The 26,473-nt window shown below is 40.4% G+C and overlaps 1 protein-coding gene across 3 annotated transcripts in view; it reads left to right on the top strand.

Annotated features, from left to right (window-relative positions):
- The first annotated feature begins 1,473 nt into the window (after window positions 1-1,473).
- LOC115368605 (probable E3 ubiquitin-protein ligase HERC1) overlaps window positions 1,474-26,473 on the top strand; it is a 64,825-nt gene continuing 39,825 nt past the window's right edge. For all 3 annotated transcript variants that reach the window (XM_030064795.1, XM_030064796.1, XM_030064798.1), the window contains exons 1-22: window positions 1,474-1,581; window positions 9,527-10,532; window positions 11,766-11,861; window positions 11,992-12,174; window positions 12,604-12,816; window positions 13,634-13,732; window positions 13,958-14,054; window positions 14,939-15,082; window positions 15,448-15,575; window positions 17,569-17,713; window positions 17,921-18,092; window positions 18,460-18,594; window positions 18,909-19,074; window positions 19,476-19,601; window positions 20,882-21,106; window positions 21,364-21,516; window positions 21,738-21,870; window positions 22,784-22,987; window positions 23,168-23,392; window positions 25,051-25,227; window positions 26,012-26,126; window positions 26,339-26,456. In XM_030064795.1, coding sequence (XP_029920655.1) covers window positions 9,558-10,532; window positions 11,766-11,861; window positions 11,992-12,174; window positions 12,604-12,816; window positions 13,634-13,732; window positions 13,958-14,054; window positions 14,939-15,082; window positions 15,448-15,575; window positions 17,569-17,713; window positions 17,921-18,092; window positions 18,460-18,594; window positions 18,909-19,074; window positions 19,476-19,601; window positions 20,882-21,106; window positions 21,364-21,516; window positions 21,738-21,870; window positions 22,784-22,987; window positions 23,168-23,392; window positions 25,051-25,227; window positions 26,012-26,126; window positions 26,339-26,456 — 4,029 coding nt within the window. In that variant the 5' untranslated portion in view covers window positions 1,474-1,581; window positions 9,527-9,557. The remainder of the gene's footprint in view (window positions 1,582-9,526; window positions 10,533-11,765; window positions 11,862-11,991; window positions 12,175-12,603; window positions 12,817-13,633; window positions 13,733-13,957; window positions 14,055-14,938; window positions 15,083-15,447; window positions 15,576-17,568; window positions 17,714-17,920; window positions 18,093-18,459; window positions 18,595-18,908; window positions 19,075-19,475; window positions 19,602-20,881; window positions 21,107-21,363; window positions 21,517-21,737; window positions 21,871-22,783; window positions 22,988-23,167; window positions 23,393-25,050; window positions 25,228-26,011; window positions 26,127-26,338; window positions 26,457-26,473) is intronic.

The raw sequence follows: 26,473 nt of genomic DNA on the forward strand, positions 1-26,473 counted from the left end.
AAATAGGTGAGATCAGATAGCAAAGTCTAGACTGTGGCACTGCAGGCTAAACAAAACACTAAAATAGGTGGAAAACCTCAGACAGATTTATGTGAGGAATGTCAAGTGCGGGAGTTACTTGAGCATGTGATTATGGTTTGCAGGAAATATAAGGCATACAGGGAGGTGATAAGGGCCGAGTTGAGGGAATCAGGGATGCAGGAAATTTCATTATTAAGGTTGTTGAACAAGGGCGAAGTAGCACAGATCAGGGTATTGTTCACTTTTTTAATGGAGACTTTTTTTTAAGGATTTGATTGTTAAGCATGGGTGAGGTCAGGATGTGTTCACTTTTGAAGAAATTTTGTTTTATGGTCACAGGATTAAGCATGTTTGGTGTCGTGTAGTTCAGGACGGACAGTTTCTGAGGGAGGACAGTGCACACTGTAATAAAGCAGTGGCTCTTAACCTCTTTATCTCAAAGCCATCTGACCACTGGCCTCAGCTGGTGCAAGTTGTCTGAGATCTGCTCCCTGTGTCCCGGGCCTCCTTGGTGATCATCAGCAGAAGACTGGTTGCACTGGGAAGCTCCCAGTGTATGAAGGTGAACATGCAACAGTGTGACTGGCTGGGCACTGCTGCAAAGGATACAGACAAAAGGAGAAAATGAATAAATTAATAATGCACATTTCAAAAAGAAGCAATATGTTTGGTAAAAGAGTTTTTGTGAGTGCCTAAATGACTTAATCATAACATTACATGAATGGACATGTCTAAGCATTAATAATCTCAACAAATGTATCATATGGAATGTGACATCACAGACATTTTTCATAACTAAATGTTTCTCTGCTTTATAAAGGCAACAAATACGTATTTCTGAGTGGGAGAAAAATTACAATTAAATCTTAAATACACACAATTAGTTTTCCTTTTCCTTCTTTTTTCTTTTTCTTTTTCTTTCTTTCTTTCTTTCTTTCTTTCTTTCTTTCTTTCTTTCTTTCTTTCTTTTTAACAGAAGTCACACCTATTAGGACTGCTGGCTGCTTGCCTATAATATGGTTAATCCACAGATAGGTCTTTGACGTGGCAACATGCATGCCATTCTCAGTGGTTGGTTAATTTTGTGAAACAGCTTGCACAAAGTTGAGTTTCATAAAGTTTATTCCATGCATGTCTTTTGCAGCATCACTCCAGTTTGTGATATATTTTTTTTTTCTATGATTGTGAGGGAGTGACCTAACTGACTTACATTCATTCTCCACAGCCTCTCCCTAATCTTAGTCCCCCCCTAATCCAATTTATGCCCAACCCTAACCTTAACCAGTAACCCTAAATGACCACTGAAAATGTTAGAAGAACAGACCTCACCATCCTTGGAAAAAAATGTAGCCTGTTAGCTGTCAGTGTGAAGCCCACTCCGGAACAGGAGGTGGCAGTAATGCCCCTTGACGCTGTATGGCAGCCGCCGCTAAACCACTAGAAGAGAAAGAAAAAGAAAAAGAAATAGAAAAAAGGGAGAGCTTACTGTAACTGGACGGGTAACTTCAACCAATAGTCGGCGTGGTCTACACCTTGTGAGAATGACAGTCATTTAATAAGGTAGACGGCTTTGGTGTCTTTTCGTTTGCAGATACTGACGCTAATGCTTCACGCGGAATGTCCGCCGCGAGCTGTCAGCCGGATTAAGCGGAGCGGCTCGGGCGCTGTTGATAGTTGCCAGGCTGCGGTGGTTAGCATTAGCAGGCGGAATAACAGCGCACTGCAGCTAACATTAGCTCAGCCCTGTCAGCTCAGATATGCTGAATGTCTCAGCGTGACCCGGTGTTTGTCAAAGACACCGGGGACACTTCTTGCCAAAGGGACATATGTCGCAATTCATGCTGGTGTTAAAAAAAAGAAAAAGAAACAAGAAAAAACACCCAAGTTGACAGTGAGCGCTGCCTTTGATGGTCAGGGTCTAAACCGTGATGTTAACGCTATCTCCAAATGCTGCAAAATAGCACCAAAATAAGTAGGTAGCTAATCCGCAAGCTAGTGTTAATTAACGTAATTTGCCCTGTTGGCTCAATAGGCTGCCTCTCTCGCCTCAGCCCCTGGTAGTGACTGACTGATGTCTGCATACTGGATTAGGAGGATGTAGCATTGCTGTGGCTGCTGGGATGTTGTGGCTCCTGGTCTGTCTCTGTTGTCTCATGCAGGCTGTCACACATGCTGCAGCTCACGAGCAAATTATGGATATCAGCCGTGTTACTGTGATTTTTTAAAATTTTCATATTGCAGCAGTCAACTTTGTGGTCAGTTTTCTTCATAGCTGTCTCCAAGAGCTGGGCGATGCATCGTTACTGTATCGATACTGTGATATTGGATTTTGGATATTGTTAAAGGATGATCTGACATAAATGTTGTCTTAACCTGGTTGTAGGCGGTGCATTTTTTTTTTTTTTTTTAGTTAATCAGATTGTTGTAGCTGTTATACCATCATATTTACATTTACATTAAGATTACTTTTCTTTAAATACCTCATGGAAGCACCAGTAGTCATCCCTTCAGTATTGAGGTATTTGGTCCAAGGTATCATGCTATTTGATTTTGTTCAAACTTGGCACTATATCAATATAATGTTGATATTGTGATATAAGACTAGATATGATCTTGGATTTTGGATATTAAGATGTTGTGATATGGCATAAGCGTTGTCTTTAAAAGCTGTTTACAGTAAAGGAATGTCATTTTCTGAGCTCAGACTGTTCTAGCTCTTCTATTACTTGACTGTACCCACTTTGTTGTTATATAGACATTTTTCAAAATGCCTATTTATCAAAGGCCTCATTGTATAAATATTCTGTGAAAGCACCAATGGTCATCCCCACAATATCGTCACAATATTTATATCGAGGCATTTGGTCAAAAAATATTTTCATTTTGTGATATTTGAATTCATCCATATTGCCCAGGCCTATCTAACCCTGTTTCCTAGTTGACACGAGTGACCTGTATTATTTTCTCTGATGTGTAAGTGCTGCAAAGCTTCAGATTTAATCTGTAATATTGCTATATGATGGAGGAGCTTTTTTAGGTTTTCATTATCTTTGGGTATGTAAAGTGTATCCTGTTGTATTATTGCCAGCTTGTTGAAAGGCTCGTTGATAGGACAGAATGGTGAAGCATGAAGCCCTGATGCACTGGTGAATGAATTTCAGTCTCTGTGTGACATTTCTATTTTACTGATCTTTTGGTGAGCTGTGTATGCTGTTAACACCATAGTTACCCATTTGATGGCTGTTGTTAATTATATGTAGGCCTAATACAACCTTTGTTTTTGTGTGAGCATATTGTAAATAATCAAACTGGATTGACATCCCTAAATTACACACCTGATAGATAAAAGTTTTAGCCAGCCAGGCTGAACATGAGGTGCCCTCGACTCTTAGTCCTGCCACTCCAGTTTGTAGTGTTAGTAACAATAGTGTAGTTAGTAGTTAGTAGTGTAGTCGTGGCTGGTAACTCAACCAGAGAGTGGATGTGACTGATGAGGCCATTACTATATCAATACTTCCTGTTATTTTTGTCCAGACTGGAAACCATATAGCCCCTTTGGCCCCACGAGGTAGGGGAGATGAGTTATGGTCAAGTGACATGCTCGCATATTTGGCAGCCTATAGGGTTCTTACAGGGTTCTTAAAGTGCAACGGCGAAAGACGTTGAAATGAAAAATAATAATCATCCCGCTGACCCCCTCATTTTATTTATCAGGTTTTGGAAGTACGCAGCTCTCCTTTCTGTTGCTATTATTGCATGTTTTGTGTGTGTGTGTGTGTGTGTGTGGCCAGTTACAGTGTGTGTTTGTCGACTCAGAAAAGCCTCACCTCATAGTTGTGTTGGGTGGTCCCCGCTCACCACATGTTTCAAAATGTGGGAGCTGCTGTAATGCCTGATAAGTGTCAATACAATCCGGCTTTGCTTGAAAGTGATATGCCCTTTAACCTGTTATTCCAGATGGTAACACTGCACCACACACTCAAATGTAAACTAAGCTATAATATAAGAAATATTTTGACCTACCCAGTATGAGCGAGTTGGCAGTGAGGAGCCGTGCGAGCAACCGAGCACTTGGCAGCAATCGCCCATGTTGGAATGTCATCATCTGTTTGTTACTTTTTTGGTCCTCAGTCATTGCACAAGTAACAGGTAAGCACACAACTTCAAGTCAGCAAGCTCCTTATTAATATGTTGTTAAATGGCTAGTTAAATGGTTAAGTTGCCTGGACAGGGTTTAGCTAGCTAGTTTGTAGGTCTTAGTTGGTGTGTTATTTCAGCTCATCTGCTCATTTGGCCAATGCTTAAATGTGAAGTTAATTTCAGCGTTGTATATTGAGTGGGGAAGACAGGAAGCAATATAATTATGTTCGGACAAGTAGCTACAGGCTATACAAGGCACACATTGATACTTTTAATGCTATAACTATGCAACACCAATTGTGTATCACATGACACACTTAATATGTGCATGCATTAGGGCTGTCACTTCAGCAGAAAGTCAAATTTGGTATTTGGAGCAGAAATATAGATAATTCACAATAACCTACCAAGTTGCATGCCAAAAATATCTCAAGTTTTAAGGTTCTTACAAGAATGCATGAGGGCACAAACAGATAAACTCCAAGTAGTTTCACTTGAACAGATCTACCTCCACAATTTGTTTTAGTGCCGGTGAAAGGTCTGGCTGCACCTGTTATCATTCTGCTACAAGGGAACAAACGCTCTGGCTTTTTTGTATTTCTTAAACCAATCACAGTTGTCTTGGGTGACACCGCGCCCAGGATGCAGTGATGGTACCCTTGCAAAATAGTTTCAGGGGTTAGTGGAGGGAGAAGATAATGCCAGCTGAAATAATTTCCTCATGGCAGGCAGTTTACTTTGTGTGAGACTAGACTCAAACTAAAGTAGAATTCTGTTTGGCTCTAAACAGAGACTACATGGTAGTGGAATCTCTTAAGCTGTCTTTACCCAACATATCTGGCTCAAAATGCTCCCAGAGCCAGATAATGATCAGGATAAGGATAAAGAATCAGTTTCCACATGTGTTCTGTATGCACCTTTACCGGCATGATCAAGTTCACACTGTGGAGTGTGTAGAGGTTTTGTAGGTTAGTGCTTGCCACACTTAGCCCATTTTTTATTTATTTGTTTTTTCTTTTCATTGTTTTTTATTGTAGAATTATTTCTTTTAAAAAAAATTATACTGTTCTCTTTTTGAAACTTGTGTCAATAGACAAATTCAAATGTAAATTCAGCTTTCAGGTTTTTAAAGTGACGGCCCCACCATGTTTATATGTGTGTGTGAGAAAGCAGGAAAGAAAGAGTGCCTGGTTGTTGTAAATAACTGAGGAAGGCTATGGCAAAATCGATACAGTGGCTTCAGTGTTTCACACGGTTTGACAATTTACTTGTGACGAGCCAAGGGCCATAAGTTCAGCAGTATTAATTTGCTGTCTTTAAATGCAGTGAGAAAACTGTCCTGTCAGTAGAATCCATTTTGTCAAGGGACTTTGTCAGGGACTTTCTTTGCACAGAACTCATGCTAACTCTTTATCTGGATGCTGAGCAGTTTTACGCACCACCAAAACCACATTTACTAATATATGCAAGTTTGAAAAAAAAATGTTGATTTCCACAGTGGGATGATCTGTGAGGTGGGATGCTGTCTCCCGGTCAAACATCAGATAATACACACACTAGGTACTGTTTCTGTAAATTGACAAGCTTCTTATTTTGTGGTGGCCTTGCTCATCTGTAGTACTCTACAGATGAGACTGTGCGTGATGGAAGCTAGTGGAAGATAGAAATTGGTAATGTTACAAGCTGTGAAAAAACATTGTCGGAGTGGGAGCTGGAGCATTTGAGTTGGAAGGTGAATGGCCACAGGCTGAATAATTATTAAATTTTCTTGAGCATTCAGCTTATATTTTCATTGCTGTTTACTTTGCACTCTGTGTTATTGCCTTGTGTGTGTTTGAGACAGCACTTGGTTATAAATTTCTATCACAGTGGTGGGGGGGTTATAGATACAGATACAGGTAGCCCGTACAGCTAAAATGGTATTGAATTATATTAAAACAGTGAGTGGGAGGGTTGTGAAAAAATGCTTCAACAGAATACAGTCTTATCCATATTGGACTTCATACAACATTATTGCATACATCTGAATACCTAGATTTGATTGTTATGACCATGATAAAACAAACAAACAAACAAACAAAACAAACAAACAAACAAAAAAAAAATTATATTATCAGTTTTTCATTGTGGGTGAATGTGACTGAAGAGACGGATAATCTCTATTTCTATTTGCAGAATCCTAAGCCACATGTCACATCTGGAGAGTTGGGTTCTTGGGCGTGGAACAGTGACTCCTGCTGTGCTGAAATTCTGTGGACACTTTGAGAACAGCAGTGGCTGTGTTTTGCATTTGATGAATCACTGAATGGGAAACTTCAACCAAATCAAATGAATTTACATGTACGTTTTTTAGACCTCATAATCAACAAAGACACCACACATTACCTTAACAACACATAATACCTTGACTTGGCCTTCTTAGGACACAGGATTGCAGTGAGATGTTTGTCACGCATTAGTGGAAGTTAACTGATTAACTGCACTTGTCCACCTTAATCCAAATGCGTACAGATAGCCCTTATTTCAGCCAAGCTGCAAGAGATGATCATGTCATCATCACTGATTCATCACTCTTCCTGAAGGACAACACTTGGTGGAAAATGTAGTTTTTAACCACAAAAGCAAAGTGCTGCCTCATCTTATTGCCTTTAGGGCTGCAAGTAATCTCATTTTTTTCCATTAATCAGCTTTTTTTTTTGATTAGTTGCAGATCTTACATTGTTCACTATGTCACGCTGAAGTTTTTGTGATTAGAATGCCTCATGGTACAACGTCAGGAATTTAACATCATTGCAATCAGTGTCCAAGTATTGGATAAATGAATGAAAAAATATGAAAATCAGTATAATGATATGTAATAGGTCCACAGCTTCCTGCTTTTTGAGTGGCATATTAATGAAGTAATTGGTGATATAGACGGACTGACAGATGGATGGACATTTGGGTTAATGGATGTCAGGAAAGAAAGGAGATGGAATCTGTGATTTGATTTTATATGTTTATTAATGTAAACCAAAATGTTCAGTGTTTGACAGAATGCAAGAGTTGTATTTTGGGATAAGATACACTTACAAGCATGAGCATGTGATGTTATTAAAATTCACTAGTGTTTACTGAAGTGCTGCTTGTTAAAGTGAATGAACACCGTAGGGATGGTTGATAGTAGTCTGTTGTTCTTCAATAAAGAGCCTCTTTGATAAACACAGCTGGGATGCAGTCTTGTGAATGTGAATGTGCTCTCTATCTATCTATCTATCTATCTATCTATCTATCTATCTATCTAGATAGATAGATAGATATGATTATCTTAATATAGTATTTTTCCCCAGATCATAAAGTTGCTACATGTGGTAAAAGAAATGATTGTGACTTACAAGAAGTGAAATGATATCAAAGCTTTGCCTGTACAACACTTAACCCTATAAAGCCTGAACTATGAAAGAATTGGCAGAAAATTCAAATTTTTTAAGTGAACCCTTTATTTAGTCCTATAACAAAATGTAAAAAAGAAATGTGTTATTACATACGATTTTTCTGTTGTATCATATATGACAGTACTTGAAGTGCCAACGGTATGGTCCAGGGTGAACAGGGGAAGTGTCCAAAGGTATACAACAGTATTTTGGTCAAGTATTGATTAAACTAAAAACGGAATGTGTTATTTGATAACGTGTATCATATATGACACAAATGGCTTTATAGGGTTAAGTAATGCATTTTATTTTGTACATTATTATAGTTCTTTTGACAGACACAAATTGTAAATTACTGAAAGAAAATCAATATTGATAGAAAATCAACACTGAAAGAACTTGAAATCTCTGGTCCTCACTGGCAAACTCCATAAACGTTTCCTGCTAATATATTCTATATAGTGTTTAGCTTTCAAATAAGGTGATGAAAAAATATTTAATCACCTTGTTTTTGTATTTGTCACCAAAAAACAATATCAAAACACTCAGCAACAGCCCAGAAATACATTTTTGATTGATTTTATTTAAAATATGCTGTGTGGCTGACACTTGTCATCCAAGGTGGGTTTGTGTGTTTAGCTCCAAATGAGTTAATCTGTGTGTCTTCAATATCATGATGAAACTGAAACAGTGTAAAATTAACTGGCTGCCACTAACCACATGTATCATATGTTGTCTTATGTGTTGTATGTAAGCCCCCAAGCTTGCTCGTTGATTGTTATGAAAGCAGGTTGAGAACCTGGAGCAGACAGACTGGGCAGAGCTTGAGGCCAGTGTTTTGCATGAGATATGAATTATAATGTCATGTTCCCTGCTGAGAGATGATGACTAAGACAACTGCATTCTCACTGAAACAAAAATATGAAAACATCAAATCAGACTGACAGGGGGCCTGGACTATCATGCTGTCAAGGCAGTCCTCTCTCTTTGACTGGCCATACCATGAAGCTTAAATAGCCCGATGAAGACAGGGCTGCCCTTTGCTGTCATTGCATTTTGAAAGGAATGTCCATCATCATTGCTGATTTCATAGTCATAGTCATTGTGTAATGTATAGTACAGTGAGACAAAACCCCTCTCTGGGGTTGACATGTTGGGTAGTTGTAATAATAAGGCCAACTATTTGAATGTTACCTACACTAGGCCTACATTAGGGTAAAAAAAAAAAAAAAAAAAAAAATCAAATCCACAACATGTTTATTTTCTTCATTTGTCAAAAAACAAACTTATCTTTTTACTCACTTGTAAATGTGAATTATTTTGATGTTTTAACAGCTAATATTAGATATTGATTAAATTAATACGGTCTTCTATGAAGACAGTCGCTGAATAATGTTTTCTAGTTGTTGTAAACTTTGTCAAAAGAGCTAGATTGTTCTCTTGAGTGCGGAAAAGCTAGCCCAGTGCAAAATTGTGGCTAAGAACAACAAGGCATGCTGGGTGGATTTTCATTGTCACTTTCAATTAATGCAATCAAGGTTTCAGTCAAGGCGCAATACCATCTAGTAAAAAAGATGTAGATGTTGGGGTTGGATGACAAAAGTTTTGAAATATTAATATATTGGGACAAAATTATCAATACTTTTATTATTTTTACAGTATCGTCGAATTGTCAAAAGATCAATTAACTTCAAAGTTGTGCTCAACTTCAACAGTTTTTTATTTTTTAGCATCGACCTCAAACACAGAAGAACTTCCTTGGTCTTAAAGGCTCTCACTGCACAAAGTAACATGTCAGTTGTTGCTGTGTGGGTTGAGCACAGTTAACGTTATTTGATGATGCAGAGTGCAATCTTTGCAGATGATCATGCAGGTTAGTGGTGTTACCTGAATATATATAGGCTAGGTTCTGTTCCCTTTCCTAATCTCTTTTTCCCTCCTCTGTTGCTCAGGTGTACCTAAGAGTCTAGATAATGCTCAGACATGGTGCCTTGCCAGTCCCATGTGATGCTGAAGTGGCAGGAGCACCTGAATAGCTCCTGGGCAGCAGAAGACAGCGCACAGACAGCCACAAGGTACGGTGCAGCTGTTCTCTATGACAAGCTCGTTCACAACAAGGAAGTGGTTGGTCTGGCCCAACCCGTTCAAGAGCTCATTGGCCCACGCCTCCCAGACTTCCAGTATGAGTCCTGCGCCTCCGAAGAGAAGGAAGAGTATCTGTCAGCCCTGCTCCACAGCCAGCGATGCTTGGCTCACCGGATGCTGGCACAGACGTCCTATGCCCTTAGCCTCCACCACAGGCTGGTGGTACTCCAGAGGATCTATTATGCACTCCACAACAAGTATCATGACAAATTCCGGATACAGCTGCCTCCCCAGTCCATGGCCAGTGGGACCGAGTGTGGGGCACTTGAGCTGACGTCTGAGCCTTGGCTGATTGGGGGAGGATCCAGAGCCAAGTCGGGCACCGATGTTCTGATAGAGATGGGAGTGAGAACTGGTCTGAGTTTGCTGTTCTCCTTACTGCAGCAGAACTGGCGATACGCTGCCTCTGTGGACCCTGGGTCAGCGCTTTGCAATGATGTACTTGCCACAGCGTCCTCTGTGCTGGCTTCACTACCGCCGCTGTCTCTGGCCAATGAAAATAAGATCCCATCAGTTGGTCTGGACTGCTTGGCACAAGTAGCTGACTTCCTGAAGAAGACGTCAGTGAGCAGTGGGACTGGTGGGGCAGACCCAGCTGGTCGAAGGCTGGCACTGGAGCTACTGCTTGGACTGGCCATGCAGAGAGGCTCCCTAAAGTTTCTGCTGGAGTGGGTGGAGGTGGCCCTGGCTGCCTCCATGTCCTCCTCCACCTCTACACTGTCTTCCTTGTCTCCACTAAATTCCCAGCAATCGGAAAGTGGTGTGGACTGTGACCTAATCAATCAAACCCTTCTCCAAATGAGGCAATATTCGGTATGTCACATGTTTTTCATACCTGCGACTTTTTCAGTAGTTGCTGACACCAGTCTCTTCTGCATTGTTAGGTATAAGGGTATAAACAGTTAATGGGCAATTCAGTTATCCATTTGAAATTTCTTACATTTCTTAATGCATTATTTTTTCAATTATATGAAAATATTAGAAAGTTACCCAGTTCTGACCCCTCAAGCACACATTTATATTAGCAACAACAGATACACAACAATAGAAAATGTCATTTGCATGCCAGTACACCATCACAATGAATGAAGTAGCAGTCCAAGCATTCATTTCTTGTTTGTTGCATGGTGATGGCTGGTCAGCTGTTGAGGCTGGGGGCACGAAAGTGGAAAAAGCCATGGATTGAACCATCTTCACATTATTAAGTTTACAACATCACTGTCTCCCTGTGGTTGTTGCTGCTATCCTCCTTTTCTGTTGCTCACCATTGCTTGTAATAAATGAATAATGATGACAGTGATGTGCACCTGCTCAGTGGAAAAAAAACCCAAAACAAAACACAGCAAACACAGGAACAACACAGTGGACACCAACGTGTTGTTGTATGACTCACTATCAAAGGATTACAAAAGATGAAATGAGTGGCATCGTTGGGAGCAAAGCGTTGTTTAAATGCTTTTCTTGCTGTACTTAGCTACACTGACCATGTTAACACACCAACACAGTGGACAGAAATCTATGTTTAAAATTTAGTTTGTATACTAGTGCTAACCATGCACAGGATGCAGAGTATCCAATCATGCATTTATTTCACAAAAACTACATTGGAAAAAAACAGTAACCGGATAGTCAGCTTCTAACTTACCCTTTATTTACATCTATAGTGAGGAGTAAGAATCCATTTGCCAGCTATGCCCTTTACTCTTAGTTCTTATGTTCAGTTTTTTAATAATGTATCTGGTGTCTGGTTGATTTGTAACTAATGAATTACAGTCATAGCTGATTGTGTGACAGGTTGGCCAATGGTTGTTCATTTGATTGGTAGCTGACAGACGTTGCAAATTCAAACATGAGAAATAATCAAAACTAGTGCTCAAATTATTGTGCCTATTGCCAAATGAATGGAGCCTGTCCAGGCTAAGTCACTGATTGTCTAACAAAGCAGACAGGCTGGCTTTTTTGGTTCTGTTAAAATATTTCTTAGTAATTGTTCTCACGATTGCTGAATTGAACAAAAATTAGTCACTTTATTTCCATTCCTTTCAGGGTTTCCGAGGGGGCTTGGTCAATACTCAGGTGCTCAAAAAGGATGCAGATGGACTTTGTGGACTCACCCAGGCAGCACTTTGTCTGTTTGAGGAGGTGAGTAACTTAACGCTTAGTTCAGCCATATGATATATAGTCACTGTCATTTGATATATTGCACTAAGGCTTCTTATACTCTCACTTTGTAGCTGACTTTATTTTAACCTCATTCTTCTTCTTGTGATAGATTTGTAACCTTGCATCCTATTGCCTCTGCTCCTGCAACACTGGTGCATCTACACCTGGAGCAGAGCATGACGCAGTCATGGTGTACGTGTGGGGCAGCAACAGCAGCCATCAACTGGCAGAGGGGACTCTGGAGAAAATCCTGCAGCCAAAACTGACACAGGGCTTCAGTGATGCCCAAATGGTATGGTTTGCAATTGTCTTGGTGGATCAAAATGGTAGCAACGTCCCAGTGCTAGAGAAATTAGAGCTTAAAGAAAACGTTTTGCCATTTTTTCATGCATAGTTACATGAAAGTACTTAAAGAAAAAATTTAGTCTCTAAATTTCCACCATGTAGATATTAGGATATCTGGAACTTTTCCACCTGGATTTGACTGAATTGGAAATGTTATGATCTGATTTTTTTTGTCTGCCAATTTTTTCTGTTAATACATTTTGATCATTGGCCTATATGGATTACTGGTTCAGTCAATCCAGATCCTAGTCAAACTCAGCATTGACATGATCAGATGCATCAACCCCTCATGTCTGCAGTTATGGTAATTATGCACATATCTAGTTCCTAACTTGTTGATGTTCCCAACTTGTGTCCATTTTTTTCGTCTTTTTAGATTGAGGCGGGCCAGTACTGTACATTCTCGGTGTCTGCAGATGGCTCAGTGAAAGCATGTGGAAAAGGCAGCTATGGGCGTCTGGGCCTGGGAGACTCTAACAATCAGTCGGTGCCCAAGAAACTTGTGCTGGAGCCACACAGGAACATGAGGAAGGTGTCCTCCTCTAAGGGCTCGGATGGACACACTCTGGCTGTCACAGTAGAGGGAGAGGTAAGAACAATTACCATGTGGTGGCATACTATCAATTTTGCCTGTCCTGTAGTTGTTGCATGAGTTGGGTACCAGTTGTCAAAGGATGTCAAAGCATCTTGACAGTGTGTAGCAGCTTGCCATGATTCACTGCTAAGTAGTCTGACTTGCTTATTTGATGTTGTTTGTTGATGTTGTGGAAGCACTTCCAAAAAAAGATGGAGAAATCAATCAGTCAGAGTTAGTTAGCCAGTGACCGGAAGTGCCTGAGTGGAAATCTTGCTCAAACACACAGGTGACATACTGTCTGTGACAGAAGATATTAGAGGATGTCAGAATGCGCTCACGTGCTGCACACATCACCATGAATTTAAGATGGAACATGGTGTGACATAGTATTAGTGTTGAGTGTCCTAAAATACATTAAACCCAGGTGTGGTCAGTGTGTATCCCTTCTTTTCCAATTTTATTCTGTTGTAGACACCAGATTTTGGCGTAGATTAAGAGAACAGTGTCTAGTTGAGGCATTCTTAAACTATTTTAGTCCAGTTTTATTCATATGACCAAGGGGACAAAACAGACAAAGTTTGTCAGTTTAGTCATCATTTCATATGATGTGGGTAGGGATCTCTGTAGTATTTATAAGTATATGGGACATCTTACTTTAACTCCTTGAGAGATAATTGTCATTGCCTTCACAATTTCAAGTTCTCTTTATGTTGACATGAGAAGAGCAACATATTATTGATATGATTAATACATATTTTAGTCAGAATGCTGCTACAAATGATAAGTTTATGCAATCTCTTTTCCTAAAGTTTTGTCATGCATCTTTCAGGTATTCAGCTGGGGAGATGGAGAATATGGCAAGCTGGGCCATGGAAACAGTGCTACTCAGAAGTACCCCAAAATTATACAAGGACCGCTGCAAGGCAAAGTAAGCCTACAGGACATCCTCAAAGCATCGGGACGTCATCTTGTTTGGGAAACATGGATAGAAGTTTTTAGATGGAGCTCACATTTGTCATTTATTTATATGTAAACTTTTTATGGAAAGTCATTATGTGATTTGACATCATTTTGTGATTGCTCCTAGCTGCTCCCTTTTCCTGTTTGAGTTACTTTTTCTAAACTTTTCCCTGTCTGATTCTGTCTCTGTCAGGTTGTTGTGTGTGTGTCTGCTGGCTACAGACACAGTGCTGCTGTTACTAATGATGGAGAGCTCTACACCTGGGGAGAAGGGGACTTTGGAAGACTTGGTACATGTTTTAGGGTGCTTTCACATCTAGCTCCTTTGGGGCACTTGTTTCAAACTGGGAGCAGTTCCCTCCAAAGACTGGTTCCTTTGGGCATGTGTGAACACAGCACTTGCACTCAGATGCGGGACAAAACAAGCGGGCTGAGATCACCAAGAAAGGGTGGTTTGGCTCGCTTCCACTTGCACCGTGGAGTGGTTTGTTTGAGGGAGAACGCAATTCAACCCAATGGACTCAGTCTAGCTATGAAAGAAGAGTGTTGAGATGATGATTATATCTGGGTCTGTCATACCACCCAATCAAACTTACCTGATTTGTCTTCTGAGAAGGAGTTTTTTTGAGAGGATATGTTAGGGAAGAGCTCATTACCTTTTTCTGAGGTATCTTGAGGCATTTCGTCTTCACAAGACGCATGAGTTGTAGCAGACATCTAAAACTGATTCATATTCATACTAAATATGTTTTGCTGATTAAAAAAAAAAAAAAAAAAAATCAACTCTTACAACAACCAGAAATTTGCTGTTGCGACTGATGTGTCCACATTCAATGCCTTACTTACTGACTCAATTTCTGACTCTTTGTTTATTTCCTGGAGTTTTCTCACATGGAAATTCTGACCAATTAGAGCGCACTTTCCTCAAGCAGGGATTTTATCACAAGTTTTGGTCCGCTTGTAAATGCTGCCATGTAAACACAAGCCGATCAAGTCAATGATACAACATCGTAACAAACTGGTCCTTGTTTCAGACCAAGCCAAACCAACTACAAGTGTGGAAACATTCATAATTCTCAAGTTTGCTGTGCTTGTTTCAAAAATTTCAATCTAAAATTTCCAATGTGTCATGTTCAGCAACAACCTTAGCAATCCTGTGTTTCTCTCTGACAAGGCCACAGTGACAGCCACAGTCGAAATGTGCCTACGCTGGTGAAGGACATCAGTGGTGTGGGCCAGGTGGCCTGCGGCAGCTCTCACACCATCGCTGTGGCACAAGATGGACGGATTGTGTGGTCCTTTGGGGGAGGGGACAATGGTATGTGCATGGATGGTGGTCCAGTTTGATTTAAGTGCAGTATGCACAAATTGCATATTGCAAAGTGCAACTTGTGGTTTGTGACTTGTGGCTGTTGTTTTGGTGTAGTGGAAATGGCACTGTGTGATTAATGGTTATTTACTTTGTATAGTATGTTAATATTTCTGTCATTTTTTTCTGTCATTAATGAAAAAAACAGCCTTTTATTGTTCATACCAAGAAAATACTTGTAGAGCTTGGATTCGGAGATTTTAACAGGCAATAGACAACACAACAGAACAGTATCCCTTTTGGTTTGTCTCAACACATTTGTCTGACAAAAGTTTTGACTATGCTGGCATTTCATATGTGATGTGGGATTGCAGGGAAACTAGGACATGGTGACACCAATCGTGTATATCGGCCCAAGGTCATAGAAGCCCTGCATGGATTCATCATCAGGAAAGTGTGTGCTGGCAGCCAGTCATCTCTGGCTCTCACCTCTGCTGGACAGGTGAGATGTTGTTCTGTTATCCTATTTTTTTTCCCCCGCCAAAACATAGTCAGCCAAATCTGCCAGAACAGAAAAAAAGATCTGCAATTTGGTAAAATTGAAGTAAAATATGATTAAAATCCATTTGAATATCATTTTCTAATGTTCTGCTTTTAATTGCTGCATGGTAAGCTTACTAACAAGGCAGCAGTGATGAACTCTGCCAATTAGTCAAACTACTGTATCTAAAAGAGTCTTTGGGAGAAAGTTAATTAGCGGACTCCATATGCCAACCAGTGTCCTTACTTCAAGAAATACTTAGATATCAGCTAATTGGTAGGCAAGCCATATCTTCTTGGTGAATACCTACACAGATCTTCTGTAGAGTGTGGGATGCTAAAAATATATTTCCTAATCAGATTTGCCTTGATTTTGAAGTGAAACCAACTCACTAACTTTTGATAATGATCACAGCTGAGTTCCTCTGAGGACCTGAAAGTTATTTTCAACTTGGGCCTTTTTTCATGTTTGAAGACAGGCGACTGTCTTCAGATGTAATCACTTAAATTGTAGAGCTAAATATAGCTTCAGTTTTCCAGCAGTGCTACTGTCCAATACACACACAGCGAACACATCTTCCAACATTTGAAGTCAAAAAATGATTACAGCACCCACTTTTAACAGAATAACACTCACCCTGCAGTTAAACATATCATCAATATCCATATTTACTCAGCTGACTGCTGATATTCTGCTGCATTCAGATCTTCAGATTTTCATAGTGTTCAAAAATCATTCTACAAAACAGTTTCACTCCCAGGTGATTTCTGTTTTATTTATTTATTTATTTTTTACGATTTAGCCTGGTAATAAATAGATACTCTGCACGAAAGTTTACTGCCTTTTTAATTCATCTTTTATTCTGGAGCAACAGCAGAAGTAATGAAATTAATATTGTATGATTTTAATCGTGATAACATTTTCAGCCATATCACACAGTGCTGTGTGTTGGTGTGAGAGAGCGAGACAGAATGAAAAAAAACTAAAAGCCACTAACTGTGGGTAGGCTTTGGTCTGAATTATTAGTCTATAATTTGTATGCAGTGTGATGATATTTTCCATATCACACTGCACTACCTGTGTGGGTGTGGGTGTAAGAGAGGGAGAAAGCCGAGCTGGCCTTAACTTGTATGCAGTGTTCAACACTATGTGAACCAATGTGAGCAACCGGATTTTTTTCCAAACCTGGTATTTTATGTCCTACCAACAAATATTCAGACAAACAGACAAATGGAATGGAGCAAAAACACAACCCCCATTCAACTATGATGGCAGAGATAATAAGCCTTTGTTTTATACACCTCCTGCCATCACTTATTTGACTATTTCTTATACCAGTTTACATATTTATAGCCCCTGTCCTTAAAAATGTGTTACATTGTGATACTTTGTAGACTAATATTTACAACGTAATTACATCATAATGGTAACACTTTATTTGGACAGTCCAGTACTGACACTATCAGATGACAAAAAGGGCATGTTGAACAGAGTGTTAGTTGTCTTTTGAGTCTGATCTCCACAGCCTAACTCTGACTTTAGTCTAAACTAAACTCCAACCCACCTCTTGACCCCTTTTTAAACCAAAACCCACCCTTATGTTACCCCTATTTCTAACATTAACTCCGGCTGTCAGAGTAACCCTACCCAGACATGGATGCTTACAGAGTATCACTTAGTACTCTTTTTGGTGACACACATTGTTAGAAGGCAGAGTACTGAGGTTGGACTGTCAGGTCCTTCATAACTTCTGCTCAAGGAGTCACGTTGCCAGAGTCTCCATCTATTCACTCTGCTGTCAGACTCGGTACAGCCAAATTTTTGTCATCTCCCTTCTGACACCACATAGATAAAGAAACTTACTGATATGTGGTTCACTTTGACGTAGCTTCTTGTCTCTTACACCATTGGTATAGTGTGTAGCAACAGTACTTGGATTTGGCTCTCTCCTTAGGTGTTTGCATGGGGCTGCGGCTCATGCCTTGGGTGTGGCTCCTCTGAAACCACCTCTCTGAGGCCCAGGTTCATAGAGGACCTCAGTGTCACCAAGATCATTGACATATCGTGTGGAGACAGCCACTGTCTGGCTCTGTCCCATGGTAAGAGACCATCAACAGCCTACCACAGAATATTTTTCACAGTTATATAATCAGATAAATAAACTTGCCAACATTTACAATGACCTGACCAAATATTTGAATTCCAAATTTTTTTTTTTAATTGAATAAAATGACTGTCATTTTCGAGCGTTTGTAAATCAAATTTAAAATGTTCTTAGACATTTTCCTCTGCACCCTACTCTTCAGAGAACGAAGTATATGCCTGGGGGAACAACACCATGGGCCAATGTGGGCAGGGCCACACTTCTACACCTGTCACCAAACCCAAGAAGGTGATTGGTCTAGAGGGGGTGTCAATCCAGCAAATCACTGCTGGCACTTCCCACAGCCTGGCTTGGACTGCAGTTCCAACAGACAGGTAAACCCTCAATAAAACATATTTAAGCATAAGCTCCTTTTCTGTGAGAAATATTTAGCTCACCAAAACTGAGCAGCCTGCTGTGAGATGCTTCCTCTGATGGTTTCTTTGTGTTGGTGGTGTCAGCTTTGTAGTGTGGGAGACAATTACCACAAAACTTCAGCTGAATTTTTGTGTTTTCTTTTGAATTTTTTCTTTGAAGCTTATAGGTTAGGCATCACGTATATATTCATGGCATACATAGGATATATCACTTGTTATCTGACCTAACATATCTGAGTGTCATTTTTATATTGTATCATTAATATCATATTTCATCAATCAACATCAATTAAATATTTCTGAGTGATTGATCCTTTTCTGTCAGGCAACTAGTGGCATGGCATAGACCTTTTTGTGTCGACTTGGAAGAGAGCACCTTCACCTATTTGCGCAACTTCCTGGAACGCTACTGTGATGACATAGGAAATGACATGCCCCCTCCCCCATTCGTATCTAAAAGGTACTGTTACCATACAATTACACCTGCACACCACTCCATCCATAATGATATCACACCCAGAGTCAACACGAAGCTATATTTGTAACCTTATTTATTGAGTGTATAATGATATGCAAAAAATCTAGACAACATATTGAGCTCAATCCTCATCTATTCATTGGAGAAGAATTGACCCATCCTTATGAATGCCATTACTTGGGCCGCTCTACTGCCAGGCAGGGCAATCAGGACATGTGGCCTCAACTGAAAGAAACTCTCACACACGCTCTTTCCTAGCCTCACACCAGCCCATTTTCTGTGTGTCTTTTCCCCAGGGAGCACCATCAGTTTATTCTGCTGTGTATGAAGCTACTGTCCATCCACTTGTCCTTGGCTCATGCTGGTGGCACTGGTGCCACAGTCTTGGGGGGTCAGGGAAGGCCCCTGAGAAACCTGCTCTTTAGGCTCATAGACTCCAATGTACCAGACTCCATACAACAGGTAAACCGAGCAGTCAGTGTGTTGGGTTATCCCACAGAACTTGAACTGGAGTAGAATGTTTTTTCGTGTTCAAATCAACATACCAGGATGGTCGGAGCGGTGGCCATTTTTATGTATGTTGTTGCCATGGTGCCGGGCTACTTTCTGTATGAACCAATGACAGACAAGTCACAACTCGCTGAGGTAGGAGATTTTCTTGGTGACAGCACACACATCTGTGTGAAACTCCAGAGTTGACATATGCACAGTGGTAGAGTACCACTACACAGGACTGAAGACAATGTCAGAATGGGGCTCACATAGTATAGTAATAGATATTTTTTAAATTTATGTTTTGCTTGCAGTAAAGCCTCGCCCATGATTTCAGCACAGAGCTGATATTTGGCTGTGTGTGTTTTCAGGCAGTGATGAGCACTCTGTCCATCGGGGCATCTCTGCTGCTGCCTCCTCTGAGGGAGAGAACAGAATTGCTTCACTCTCTCTTACCTCAGGGCCCGGAGAGCTGGGAGAACCTCTCCAAAGGACAGGTAAGTCGTTTGCTTGTGGACAAAATACATTGGAGCTTTTCCTTTTCCAATCTGGCCAATTTGATGTGTTCCCTGATGTACTTTAAAAGGTATGTCAACACTGTAATACTTTAGGGGACAGCTAGCAAGCGGCGTGTTTGTTGTAGTGACAGTGCAGATCAGAGTGGTGTTTGGCAGCCAATTAAACAAAAATATAATGAGCAGTGAGACTGACTAGATGAACTGTAAAAACAACATTGCTGCTCTGAAAAGACATTTAGTAAAGCAAAAACATCCTCACACTGTGGGTTGATTTAGGCATGACTAGCATAGAGATGGGGAATCTGTAACACAGACGCACTACTCAACATCCATGCCCAGTGCTGATTCACCCCCCTACTCATTTTTGTATTTTCAGATTTTCCCAGAGGGCAGAGAGAGGCAGATTTTTTTCTGTATTGTCACCCTTTAAATAACCAAACATTAAAGGCAGAATGAGTGGGATTTGTCAGTTGTGGTTTGTAAACATAACATTCAAAATTGGCCCCTCTGCCCTGGCTAAACTAACTGCCAGCAACATTTCCCAGCATGGTGACGAAATGAAATGATTGCCCAAAATGTAAAATATTCTACTGCTGCCACTGCCCGCCAACACCTACCTGTCCGACAGAAAACAGGCCAACACCCTGTCACTCTTCATCCTCATCCTCTCCTTCAGTGCTTGCCAGCAGGTGAAATCCAGCACCAGATTAACTCTCATTGTGGGACGAGCTTTGTCCGCTTGGCATTTTACCTCACTTTCCTTTTTCTGCGGTCCATACCCGCGATTTTCGTAGCTTCCCATTGGATGCTGTGCAATCTGACACCTTGAGCTGTTATTGGCTGGGAGCCACACACCCATGGCATACAGATCAACGCCTAGAAATGTCTTGAGCTCGGTAAAATGAGAAAATCTAGGCAGAGGGCAGGGTCTCTGTGGATAAACACACCAACACACACTTCTAGTGGCTCATAAGTGATGATTGTGAGGGATTATATGTGTATGAGTATAAATTGTTTTTAAAAAAAATCATATTCATTCTGCGAATAAACAAATTTAAATCAATAAAAAATCAGCAATGGTAATTTAAACCCAGATTAGATGCTGCCCAATGTATTGGTTTGATTGTCCAACCCTAGTTCTTAGACAGTAATGCATAGGACCAGTAATGCATAGGACATGCCCATTTAGACAGTATTGTTTTTTACCAGTTCTCATAGCATCATCATTATAACAATTGTCACCTTGTTCTCTTATCAAGCGTCTGCAGTTAGACATGGTCCTGAATAGCCTCCAAGAACAGAGCCATGTAGCCTCTCTGCTAGGCTACAGCTCTTTTGGAGAGATTACAGCCCTGGGACTCCCCCTGGCACCTGCCATGTCAATCCGTCCTCCCTCTTCAACCAGCCCCGCTGAGGCCTATGACCATCTCCACCTGGCAGAGGTGCTGCTCAGAACTCTCGTCCTCAGCATAGGATTCTACACGGTATGGCATAAAGAGGACCGTGTGTGTGTGTGTGTGTGTGTGTGTGTAGGTGAAGTTTGGGTGGAGGCTATCATGCAGTTAACTTGGGTGTGAACGTTATGCATTATTTGCACTTTGTCTCATGCTGTTTCCTGCTATAGCGTGTGTTGGATGACGTTTTCTGCAGTTTGTCCCAGTTTTGGTGCACATCCTTATTGTGCAATTAAAACAATTTCCATTCTCTTAAAGACTCATTCTGTTTATGTGTGTTCATGCAGGAGCGGGCATTTGGGGAGTTGGAGAAAAACAGTGACAAGCAGCTGTCTAGTGAGAGCCAGAGGCAGACTGATCCTCCCTCTCACTTCCATCAGCTGCTGTCTGCACTTCACAAACACCTGCTTGCCCATTGCTTTGTCTGTTCCAGTCCTGAGGTAAACTATAGAAATCACTTGACAAAATAAACAATTAGGGTTCAAAAGTTTAAGCAGTTATATCATTGTAACTCACTGGCACTACACACTCCTTGCAGTTTTTCTTTGAAAGGGTACATAGTAGTCATTTGCCTATACCTCATGTCATATTTTTATACCTCAGATTTTAACAAAAGCTCTGTTTGAGTTTAGTTTTTCCTCTGTTCTCACGCTAATTTCAGGATGACAGCAGTGTAACGCTGCTTCATAAGCACCTGTACCTGCTGCTCCCCTGTGCTGCTGAGACATTTAGGAGATCCGCAGTGTTGTTGAAGGAGAGTGCCCTGGATAAGCACATTATCAACAAACTTCACAGTAAGAATAATGTCATTTATTGTTTATTTGTAGCTGATTTTTGTTGAACACTTAAATGTTGGCCTTCTGACCTGGCATGTGGATATACACACAATTATTCTTCTGGCCAAAATTTTGTCATTATGTCCCACTTTACATGTTTCAGAATCATGTCTTTTTTTTTTGAGAGAGAGATTATCCAATTCAAATTTATGTGCGTTTCCTTTACACCTGCATGAAAATGTACCTAAACTACTCACAAAGCGCTTTCCCTCACAATATACAAATATGAGTCCTGTTATTTTTTTCTTGCAGTATATACAAAATCATTATTTTTTGACCATGCTTAATTATCCAGGATCTTAAGCTCAAGTTCAGCTCTCTGTATAGCTGTTAATCACTGCTTAGAGTCTCTAAGGGCTTTACTGGCCCACGACAAACCCACGAGGAACACTGCATGCACTTGACTTCAAACTGTGTCTTATCCAAACATTTTTTTTTTAATTGCCTAGTAGAGGACAAATATAGACCCATGCACAATTAAGTTCTGTGTAGATAAAATCTAGATGCCCGCGATGCATGGTGATGTCAGGTGTGAAGGTGGTCTTGGAGTGTTTTCTCTCTTTAATTTATTATGATGACTCATGTTAGTCTGCTCAGCAGTTTTTAAAGCTGAATCTATTGGACCCTACCAAGTCCAATAGATATAATCACATACTAACACATACACACACACACATACACTAACACGGACAGGGGCATGATGTAAAAATATCGTTTCTATGTTGAAACTCTTTCCACAGAATCCATCAGTGAATCCTCCAGTATTTTGTTCCCTTTCTGTTGCCTCCCTCTTATATTCTTCCACTCTTTTAATTGCTCCCTCTCATATGCTCTTTTCTCTACACCTCTTTCCCCCCACACCTCACCCCAGTGGTGTTGTATAGCTCAGTGGCTGGCAGCCTGCTGTGCCAGGTGGTGTACTCCTTGCTGCTGCTGCCCCTGGGTGTCGTGCGACCTCTTCTCAGCCACCTGCTGGCACTGCTGGAGCACCTCAATGACTGTAGCAGCTTGCTGCCAGACACAGGCCTGCTGGAGGAGCATGAACTAGAAATGGAGACAGTGGAAATCTGCCCAGGTCACTTACATTTATTGCTGATTATTATTATCATTATTATTATTATCATTCATTAAAGTTGTGAAGGTAGAAGGCCACGTATTTACACGTTAGGTTTTTCTCAAAGGAGGAAATGTAGATTAGCCTTAGAGTTTTGCAGTGACTTCCAAACTGATGCAGGGAGAGTTCTCGTCCTTATAGATAAAAGTGAAGAAACAACTACGTTCCTTGGACGCCAGCAGGAGTGGGAGAAGAGCAAATGGGTGTGGCTTCTAGACCTCGAGCGATCTGTGGCCCTGGCAATTGGCCGTTGTCTTGGGGGCATGCTGCAGGGCCCACCGCCCTCGCTGGAAGAGAGGACGTCAGAGTTCTGGCTGTCCAACATCCTCCTCAGAAATGGCCTTGAGATGGACTTTGACCAGCTGGGTAGGTCGACATTCTACTCACTGTTGGGGCTTTCACACAGAGTTAACACTAAGCAGCACCTTACAATGGCAAATTGGCAAATTTATTTCCATCCCTGTGCTCATTTTATAGAAATATACATTTTCTGCTTTGAAGACATAAACAAGATAATTGCTTGAATCATCTCTTGACTAACAAGTGTAATAATGAGAATCAGTATAAATCAGATTTTTGGTCTATTGTTGATAGATCGTTAAGTACCTAACTGTATAATATTTACCTAATATTACCGTATATTTTATCCCTTTTGTTTTTCATACAAATCGGGTCAGGGTTAGACTACATAGGTGCATCTGAAATGCATACTGGTTTGAAGAAATTGTGTCATTATTTATTCTGTACTCTGAAAAGCTACTGAGTAATTCTGCTACCTTTAATACCTTGGAAACAGATATCAAGAGTACACGTTTGGCTCAAACGCACCATGGCCTATTCTGATGCGTTTTATATCCTGGTCTGACCAAAAGCCACATGCCAATGTTTCTGACTTGAAAATAAATCAAAAGGGGACAGTGTTGTTTAATGCAGTGATGGAGCTGAAAGGGATTTGAAATTCAGTTGCTAGTTCTGACAGAGGAGAGTGGCACAGGACCTGGAACCACTTTTAACAGTGAGCCAGCACCACTAGCCCTGTTTGTGTACAACAAATAGGGACACTATTCTGTCAAATGCTTTTCTGTGTATAATGATGCTGCTAGTGTTGGGCATAGGAGACAACAAGCTCTTAACTTCAGCTGTAGCAGCCTTCTCATCTTGTTGGACAGTAAGTGTTGTGGTATAAATTCTGCCTGATCTATGTGCACTAATGATGGAATGCACCTCTCTATGCACAGGGCGAGGTCCTTTGCAAGCACCGCACAGTCATTTCTGAGGGGACTTACTCATGTTCTGATGATCTGGTTTTGGAGGGAGTGACATAACACAATGCAGTGCCACTGGCATTGACTGTTTTTCTGTTATATCATCATACAAAATATATTTCATGAATAAATAACTCTAAATTGTTCTTCAGTCTTTTCTAACACAGGGAGAGAAATGTTTAAAAAACAAAACAAAAACAAGCTTTGTCTCAAGTGTGTCTTGCATCTTCAGCCTGACACAGCTTGGCATTCAAATCCTTGAAGGCAGAAATTGTTTCATTGTGTCCCTGTCTCCATTTTTTTTTTTTTTTTAACCATTTCATTAGTTATTAAAGTCTTTTTTGACTGTAATTGGTTACTGTTTATTTATTTATTTATTTTTTTTAATTTAAGAAATAAACATCTTTCCTGCTTCATTTCCACATTTCTACACGTTCTGGAGAGTTTATACGGAGTAATAGTTATCATGTTCATATAACTATCTGTTTCTCTCCCAGGAGCCATTGCTGGCTGTGACATATGCTGGATTTCAAGATTTCTTATTTCTACTAATAATGTATTCTTACTTCCTACTGTTATGTTTTGCCTCTGTAATACCTGTTTGTTGCAGGCAGCAACCATTAGCTGCTAATGCAAAGTAAGCCAGCAGATTTTTGCCAGATTTCCAGAGATACATTACATCACTTACATCTAAATATGGTCTCTTGTTAATAATTTGTAAGTTGATATGCCTATAATCTGTGTTTCTTTGTCCTGTAGACTCTGGCATGGCATGGCTGACAGAGGTGGTGCTGCTGGGCAGCAGTAGTGATGCCAGACTGGCAGAACTGAGTCTGAGTGATGAAACCAATACTTTACTGGAACTGGCCCTGGGCTCGTCCAGTGAACCTGCCAATGGCTTGTGGCAGAGGATGAAGGAGTATGCTTGCAGTAGAGGTATTTTTGCATTTTTCTGTGTGTGTATGTGCATACATGCCTCAGTTTGAAACTCTGTCATGTTAGCATCCAGGTGATAATGGATTCAATGACTATTTTTTAAAATGTTTCAGGACTAAGATAATGTATTTATCACTGAAGTCACTGTCCATTTTTGTTTCTAGACCAATCTTGGTCATTGCATTCTCAGAATCTGCTGGTATGAGGACTCATTTTCGTAGTATTGTAATTAAGTGTTTATTTTTAAAATGCATTTATTTTTCAGTACCTGTCCTTGTAAAGTTGACTAAAGCTCAAAATAGTCCAGTACACAGTTAAAATCAGCGGTGGGCCAGACGTCTGAACTCTAAATCACTATTGTGAAGCTAAATGTCTGTTACATTTTTCTTGCTATTAAGTGCTTTTGTCACCAAGAGGAAAGGAAGAATGCTCATGTTTTTACCTTTTTTGCCAGTGTGTTGTAAATTATCTCTTTTTTTTACTCGCTGTCTGACAAAGTGCCTTGTTTATTTCAAATCCGTTTTACATAAGTTTGCATTATTGGATCAGACAACCAGTAGTAGATACCAGTAACCCCAAATTACCCCGGTATCAGCTGTAATACCAGTACTGGATACTGGAATGGTATATCCCTAGTATAGTATAGTTTTAAATTTAATATTATACACCTCTTGTAAGAAAGACACTGCCAATTCCTATTTCTCATTCTGGTGGTCATTCTGTTGGTTTTACTCTTGTGTGATTGTATCAATAATTAAGGTGTGTTATTTTGTTGTGAGAGCAGACTGGGAGAATGGAGGCCCCTCCTGTGATTCTTTGTTGGAGACGGTTTGCCGCTGTAGTCTGGCTGTTCTTCTGAAACACACCGGGCTGCAAGATGAAGCCTGTTGGCGGGGCAAGTCAGTACAACATAATATTTCATGAAATGCTTACTGTTGTTCATTTTATGTTCAGACCCTAAAACATTTAGGCCACTAAATGATTTGCTTTGCATTATGCAGTGACATGGAAGAACAGTATTGCATTAGATCAGTACTGCATTATTGAGTCTGTGGCATCAAGGGGATAACTGTACATGACTAAGTTATTTATCCACTCTGCTTTGAGACAGATATGAGCCCTGTGAGATGCTGGTAGAGATCTATGAAATGGTCCATAAAGTCAGAAGCACTCTGTTGGCCCACAAAGACCTTTCAGGGACCACCCAGGGGTTGACTGCCACCAAACAGGTCAGAATTACTCCACT

This window comes from Myripristis murdjan, chromosome 12 (assembly GCF_902150065.1).
Source record: "Myripristis murdjan chromosome 12, fMyrMur1.1, whole genome shotgun sequence".
Lineage (NCBI taxonomy): Eukaryota > Metazoa > Chordata > Actinopteri > Holocentriformes > Holocentridae > Myripristis > Myripristis murdjan.